Source organism: Protopterus annectens, chromosome 9.part0, assembly GCF_019279795.1.
Source record: "Protopterus annectens isolate FY-2018-M chromosome 9.part0, PAN1.0, whole genome shotgun sequence".
NCBI lineage: Eukaryota > Metazoa > Chordata > Ceratodontiformes > Protopteridae > Protopterus > Protopterus annectens.
The window spans coordinates 912,814,890-912,823,348 of NC_056743.1; the positions used below are offsets into that span (position 1 = coordinate 912,814,890).

Below are 8,459 nucleotides of genomic sequence, written 5' to 3' on the forward strand. Positions count from 1 at the left end.
TTGAGTAATAGTTTCTGGATCAGCCCTAGGACTCTTATATAAGTACTTGTGAGCTTCCGGAACCCTGTAGTATCTATTTGGTTTAACCGGGGCAGGAGGCAGAGAATCTGGGTTAAGGGCAGCTTCAGAAAACACATCCTGAACAACATCCAGTACAGGGGGAATAGCCAAGGGCCTATGCTGAGGCAAAAACAAGAATTCTCTTAGTCTTTTACGAGAATCAGAATAATCCTGGCCCTCCCATTTGAAATGTTCCCTCATGGAATGCAAAGTCTCAGAGAAAGAAAAATCTCCTGGAGGGGACGCAGAGGGAGTAGAGTCCTCAGCCTCCGAATCAGAATAAGGAGGGAAATCCTGAAGTTCTTCTACAGAGGAATCTGACTCATTGGAAGACTGAACCAAACCCTCCAACTCTGTCTCTACCCTGGGCCTCTTCACAGGGGGGGGGCATAGAACCCCTAATTAAAGTAATCAAATCTTCAGCCATCTTTAACATGTGCTTCCTAGGAGCTGGACCCTGGGGACTAGCACCAGCAGGGGCAGACTTAGACTTAGAATGGGCTCTCCTATGAGAAGGAGGAGGCCTAACTACCCTATGAGGGGAGGGAACCACTGACATCAGAGAAGCACCCTCAGCCTGGCCTAACACAGGAGAAGCCACTTCCTGCAGTAACAAAGGCTCCCCTTTAGACTCAGGTAAACTTTCAGAAGGAGCCACTGAAGTAGCCAGTGGTACTACAGAACCGGCGTCCGGAGTGGACGCCTCATCCTGTTTGGACCGCAAAGACTTTTCTTTGCGTTTCTTAGAAGAACCAGTCGTCGGAGAATCCGACGGCATGTTATAATTACAACGTTTACCAAACACCAGCCTAGCACAGTCCAACCGACGTTTAATAGTACGCTTGTTAAAAGTAGCACAAAAGTGACACCCAACAACGTCGTGCTCAGGCCCCAAACAAGGAATGCAGAGTGAATGGTAATCCCTATGAGGAATCTGTTTCCCACAAGAAATACAGTTATTAACTTTTTCTGACATCCGTCAATACTGAGGCAAGAAAAAGACAAAAATGTCCCCAACGAGGTACTTAGCCCAACTTGGTCTCCGGTCTGAAACTCGAAAACCGACAATTCCAGAATGCCGAACGGCACTTGCAAATGCTGCTTCTGCTTAGGACCATGCGGCAAGAAAGACTGAGGTTATGGCGTCGGTCATGCGCATTTGTACTGACACATACTGACGTCAGTCTCGGGCGCCGATGACCGACGCCGGTTCTAGCCCTTTGGTATTCAGGCCGATGGTGGACAGCGGAATACCCATATGTCAGGACTGCAGCAATGGGAGACGAAGAACATCTACAAATTCTGAACTGAAACCACTCCTCCAGCAACAGATAGGCTGCTCAAGGCTCACCATCTCACTGATGAACAGAGACGCTTCCTTCTATCTTAGTAAGGTCTGAGCAACACAGAAACTACAAAATAGCCCAGAATTCAGCAAAATCTGAAAGCTGGACTCTACTGGTTATAGAAAGAAGGGGAAACAGGAAGAGAGATAGGATTTTTTTTCAATAATTAAAATAGATACAGTAAAACAAACACCTTTAAAGCAGAAAAATGGCTATCAATTGAGTGTGTAGCCCTCAACAGCTCAACAGTTGAAAAACACTTACAAATGATCAGTTAGGCCAGTTTTATAAACTTTAAAACCACCACAGGAATGGGAGAGGGGAGAGGGGGGGACAAGTTTCAGAACAGATGAGAGAACAGCAAACAATGTTAGCAAATATATAAAATTGTTATATCCTGGTAAATAAGGAGACCACACGGTTCTGGAGTTGTAAGGCCTTTCTTTAATAAGAACCTCCAGGTGCGCACCCATGTTACATGTTCACATCTTCCCCATAGCCATACGTACACCGGAACCAACAAGTGACCAGAGAATACAGAACCAACACTACATGTTGTTAATCCCCCACAGCGCCCCTACAGCACAATAACAACATTACCTGCCCTATACTATATTCCTCCCCTCTTAAGCTGTGACATACGCCTCCTTACATAAGAGAAACGAGGGAGCAAGTCAAAAAAACAATCCATCCAGTCACTTAATTTCTAAATAACCGGCTAGTTATTAAACGGTTACCATGCAATCAAGTTATGTTGTCCTTCTAACCTATACATGCACTTTTAACACTGATAGTCCTTCAAGTAACTAGGTTTAACCAGTGCACGCTTAGAACGGCGCAATGGTACCACACTAGGTGACTCCGGTGTCACAGTTACCACCTCTGGTACAGGTGTGTCCATCCCTGGAAAGGTTGGGTCCTCGGGAACCTCTCCTTCCGAGTCCTGGCGGTCTTCCTCGGGACCCAGGATTGGAGATCCTCCTGCCTCTGCGAGCCCTTCTCCCGAAACTAATGGTATTTCCGGGGCTTGCAGTTCCATGAAGTCCTTCTTCTGTTCGCTCCGCAGAATCTGGTCCACATGTCTCCTCACCAAGAAACTTCCATTCAACCTCACCTGGTACGACAGTGGACCTGTGCTCTTGACAATGAACCCTGGAATCCATTTAGGTCCATAGCTGAAGTTTCGAGTCATCATTGCATCTCCCGCAAGGAAACTTCTCTCTCTCCGTCGTCGATCATGATGTTCTTTTTGCCTCCACTGTGTCCTCTCCACCTTAGCTCGGATGTTTGGATGCACCAGATCCAATGTTGACCTTAATCTCCGTCCTTGCAACATCTCGGCAGGTGACAATCCGGTCGTAGACTGGGGTGTAATGCGGTAGTTGAATAACACCCTTGACACTTTTGCTGCCATACTTCCATCTCCAGCCTTTGTCATCATTGCTTTAAAGGTCTGGACAGCCCTTTCAGCACAGCCATTTGAAGCCGCATGGTATGGTGCTGATGTGACATGTACGATGCCATTTTTTTCCAGAAAACCCTTGAACTCTCCACTCATGAAACATGAAGCATTATCTGATACAATAGTCTCTGGTAGTCCTTGGCTACTGAAACTCTTCCTCAGGCATTCAATGGTAGTGGTGGAAGTAGTTGTTTTGACTGGGTAGGCATCCATCCATTTAGAATGAGCATCCATTATTATCAAAAACATTGCCCCCATAAAAGGCCCTGCATAGTCTATATGAAGTCTCTGCCAAGGTCTACTCGGCCACTCCCATGGGTGTAGTGGTGCCGCCACAGGTGAGTTGCGATGTTGTTGACAGGTGTTACACTCTTTCACAGCGACTTCAATGTCGTGGTCCAACTTGGGCCACCAGAAATAACTTCGTGCTAAGGCCTTCATTCGGGTGATGCCCACATGACCCTGGTGCAGCTGTTGTAAAAGTGCACGTCTTCCTGGGGGCGGAATTATCACTCGTGCCCCCCACAACATGCATCCATCTTGCACACTCAGCTCTGTTTTCCTCACCTCATAGGGCCGAAAAACTGGATCAGTTTGTTGTGTTGTCCAGCCTTGCTGGACCCACTGAAACACTCGAGCCAGCACCGTGTCTTTTCGTGTCCATTCACTCAGTTCCCTCGCTGACACCAACGTGATGTCCTCCATCATCAAAACTCGGTCCTCCGTTTCCTCTTCCTTGAGATGCCCCGGTAGCGGCAGACGGCTCAGCACGTCCGCATTGCTATGGTGTTTCCCGGGCTTATAAACAATCTCATATTCATAAGCTCTCAATGTTACAGCCCATCTCTGAATGCGGGCAGAAACCATCTGAGGCACGGCTTTCATCTCGCTGAACAGTGACAACAAGGGCTTATGATCGGTGCAAACAGTAAACTTCCTGCCATAAAGGTATTTGTGGAACCGCTTAATTCCAAAAATTACAGCCAAACCCTCTTTGTCTAGCTGGGAATAGTTTGACTCCGCTGGTGTTAAGGTTCGTGACATGAACCCGATGGGTCTTTCTTGTCCATCTGGCATACGGTGTGCCAACACGGCCCCTAACCCATAAGGTGAGGCATCACATGACAGAATTAAGTCCTTGTGACTATCGTAGTGCACCAAAACCTCTGAGGACTGCATTAGTTCCTTGGACTGCTCAAACGCTCTGTCCTGTTCCTCCTGCCACGTCCACAGGGTCTCCTTCCTTAATAGTTTATGTAAAGGAGCTAACAGCGTTGACAGATTTGGTAGGAACCTGTTATAATAGTTGAGTAAGCCTAAGTAGGCCTTCAGCTCTGTAACATTTGTGGGTGCAGGTGCCTGTTGGATGGCTTTTACCTTGTTTGGCAGGGGGTGTAGGCCCGATGCATCCACCTTGTAACCCAGGAACTCTGATTCCTTTTCCATGAAAGCACATTTACTCCGCTTCACCCGCAGACCAGCCTCTCGCAGTCGCCTCAGCACCTCGTTCAGAGTCTCCAGATGCTCGCGGTTGTTCCTACCCGTCAACAGGATGTCGTCCAAATAAACAGCCACCTTCGGAATTCCTGCCACCAGTCCCTCCATTATTCTCTGGAAAATAGCTGGACTAGAGGAAACACCAAAGGGTAAACGATTTACTTGGAACAAACCTTTGTGTGTGTTAAGGGTGACATATGACTTAGACCCTTCCTCCAGAACGACTTGTTGATATGCATGACTGAGGTCCAGTTTGCTAAACTTTTCACCTCCCGACAGCTTTTCAAATACATCCTCCACCGTTGGTATTGGATACTGCTCCAGCTTCGAAACTTGGTTCACCGTTAGCTTGTAGTCACCACATATGCGTACAGTATCATCTGGCTTTAATACTGGAACAATGGGTGCCGCCCATTCAAAACTTTACTGGTTCAATTATACCTTGCTTGGTGAGTCGCTCCAACTCAGTCTCCACTTTCTTCTTCATTGCGTATGGTACGGGTCTTGGTTTGTAAAATCTTGGCGTTGCGTTTTCTTTGACGTGTATCTTTGCTGGTGGACCCCTCCAGGTACCCAGTTCCTCTTTGAACATTTCTTCGTTGTTCTCCAGCACATCTTGCAAGGTCAGCACATGCTGTTCTACTTTATGGAGCTGTAGACAGCCCATTTCCAGCTCCTTTAGCCACGCCCGGCCTAACAGGTTTGGTCCATTACCTGCCACCACCATGACTGGCAACTGTTTGACTTTGTCTTTATGTGTTACAGTTACTTTTGCCATCCCTAGTGTGGGAACTGTTTCACCTGTATATGTTTTCAAAGTCACTGAACAGTCCTGCAGCTCCTGAGCTTCTTTTAGCCATAACTTCCCATACTCAGCCTTTGACAGAACTGTCACACTACATCCAGTATCCACTTCAAACTGCACCATTTTACCATTTAAGTCCAACTGGGTTGTAATGGGATCGACTCTTTCCATCCTTGCCTCTTTCATGTTAAACATAGTAAACACTTCCTCTTCTTCCCTGGTTTCTTGATCTGTACCTTCACGCATGTGGTGTGCATACTGCTGTTTTATTTTCCGGTTTCCCTTTCTGTCCGTTATGCTGCTTTTTTCCTCCCCCTTTCTCTGCTGGTCCCTAGAGGGCATTGACCTGCACATTTTCTTCACATGGCCCTTTTTTCCGCAAGCATGACATTTTTCATTTAAGAAACGACAGTTCCGTGACAGATGTTCACCGCCACACCTGTAACAGGCATACTGACCAGACTTCCCTTGTGGTTTATGCTCCATTACCACTTTATGCACTGGCAGTGGGGTAGCACTCCTGCTCCCAACCCCCTCGATTGTTCTTGGTTGTAAATCACGAATGTCTTTATTCGCTGTCTCGATGGCCTGTGCCAGCTTCAAGGCCTTTTCAAACGACAACTCAGGCTCCGCTAACAATCTGCGTTGTATGCGGTCATCTGCAATGCCACATACGAGCCTATCACGTAGCATTTCTGTCAGTCTGTCACCATAATTACAGTGTTGCGCCAGCTCCCTCAGCACTGTGACATACTCCGTTACCGTTTCATTGGCCATTCTAGTCCTTGAATTTAACTTGAACCTTTGGACTATCTCACTCGGCTTCGGGTTATAATGTGACTGAAGCAAGCTCGTCAACTCCGTGAACGATTTATCCCCCGGTTTATCAGGACTCAATAAGTTCCTCATCAGACTGTACGTCTTGCTGCCCACCGAGCTCAGCAATATGGCTCGTTTCCGGCCCGCGTCCATTATCTGGTTTGCTTCAAAAAAATGTTCCAACACTTCACAATACTCCTCCCAGGTCTGTGTCCGACAGTCATATGCAACCAGCGACCCTAACATGGAAACAGACATAACTCCGGCAGCCCCAGTCTCTTCGTCATCCGACATTAACTGCACCCCGCCGTTTTCACTCTCAGCGGACTCTGAGGCATCCCACTCTCGTCGCCAATATGTTATATCCTGGTAAATAAGGAGACCACACGGTTCTGGAGTTGTAAGGCCTTTCTTTAATAAGAACCTCCAGGTGCGCACCCATGTTACATGTTCACATCTTCCCCATAGCCATCATACACGGAACCAACAAGTGACCAGAGAATACAGAACCAACACTACATGTTGTTAATCCCCCACAGCGCCCCTACAGCACAATAACAACATTACCTGCCCTATACTACAAAAATAATTCAGTCAGGCAAAAAATTAAGACAATGCAGAACTCTGAAAAGTGCCAAGAAATATACTTATCAGCAATATATTTCCAGATTGTTTGAGAAGCACTCCAGTCAGAACAGTCATGTAAATTAAACAGGTAATGTGAAGGTCTGCAGGGATATGCTTGTTTAGTAAATCAGTTACGATTATTAGCTATATTTTCACATCAGAATTACTATTGTAAAAACAGTATGGTCTACAGCCAAACAAATGCTGCTATCTTATCCACAACATTATGACTCGGTTTTGTCACTCATAGTTGTCAGGTAACGTGTACAGTTTTTTTTTTAGATTAATACTGTTGTTTTATAATATTATGAAAATTTATATGCATTGTTTGCACTGGTTGTACAGTATAACTAAGCACAGTGTGCTAGTCGCTCATCATACATCACTGAAAAGCCCTTGAACAAACAATCCATTCTCTGATATACTGGGATACTGGGTCTGCCTTCCACACTTACAAAAATAACCTTTGTTTGACCATAATTCTAGTCATTTTTGACATGCAAAATACCATTTTTCTTTCATAAGTTTGCACTATAAATTCAATGCCAACAGTCAGACTTTTTATACTAACACCAGAGTGTAGTCATCATCTAACAAACAAGTTTAGTATTTTGTGTTTTTTTTGTAACTCACACCACTTCTGAGCTATTGTGAATCATATAAATCACAGTAAACCCCGCAGGAAGGAAATGGTTTACTGGCTTAAAAGACTTCAGGAAGCAAGTGGAGTAATTAGTGTCCTGCTGCTTAGGACTGAATGAGGTAAAGAATGCAAGTGTCAAGCATACACTTGGGCTTCCATCTGGGTGGGTATTCTGACATTTTTTGCAGGGGGCTGTGCCCCCAATAAACCCATATCTCCTTCTTTTAAATAAACTACCTCTGATGTAGCTGCTCCTCAAGGAAAGGGACAGACCAGAGACACTGCATTCACATTTTTTGGGTCATTTAACAATTTCAGGCATTTGAAGTATTTTAGACACCTGTCTACATGTTTGCATGTGCTTGTACCACAGATGCCTATGGTGCGCCCTCACAGTCTTTATGTGAACAGAACTGAGTCTCTCTTCCTAAATGGAATTTAAAATAAGGTCTGAGTGTGCAGACTTATGTAAGAGATTTATTGAATGGATAATTATTCTCATTTTACATACTGGATCTTCTGTGATGTCACATGGCTTTTGCAATACAAATATGTTTTTTTTCTTGCTCCTTATTTTAATTTCCATTTAATCTTTACCTCCTTTCTTAGGTTGCTTATCAGATACTGGCAAATGCTCTAACATCTAGCGCATGCATATATGCATGAATATCTACATATATATATATATATATATATATACATATATATATATATATATATATATATATATATATACACATGCATTACTGTAGCATGCCTAGGTGGTAAATAGATTTTTTAAATTGTCACATTGCACATATTTGTTTCTGCATCAGTTCGATGCAGGAAGAATCTAGCTATCTAAATTTTCTCTAGAATGAGACACTATATACCTGCATTGTTTTATTTATGGACTTTTATGTTTATTTATATATTTATCTGTATCCTCCTTGGCATCTAACTGTAACCATCTGCTTTTGCTGTCAGAGGCATTGTATGCTATTGCAGAACAAAAGCATCTGACCTTCACCATAAATGTTAGCCTGCTGACATCTCCACCCCTTAGGATAAGACTGCTGACAGTGTGATCAGCAGTCCTGGGTGTTTAAGGAGAGAATATATACCTGGTAATAATAACCTTCCAATTATATGTCATGTCTGTCAGTGATCTTGCCTTTAGGCAAAGTATGCAGTGACATCCATTGTCTCTCCACCACCATA

At 44.6% G+C, this 8,459-nt stretch overlaps 1 protein-coding gene across 1 annotated transcript in view; it reads right to left on the bottom strand.

Moving 5' to 3' along the window:
* Positions 1 to 6,142, bottom strand: part of LOC122810605 (uncharacterized protein K02A2.6-like) — a 98,703-nt gene extending 92,561 nt beyond the window's left edge. Inside the window, 3 exon segments of the mRNA XM_044082181.1 lie at positions 2,284 to 4,783; positions 4,785 to 5,193; positions 5,299 to 6,142. Coding sequence (XP_043938116.1) covers positions 2,284 to 4,783; positions 4,785 to 5,193; positions 5,299 to 6,142 — 3,753 coding nt within the window.
* Positions 6,143 to 8,459: the final 2,317 nt, after the last annotated feature.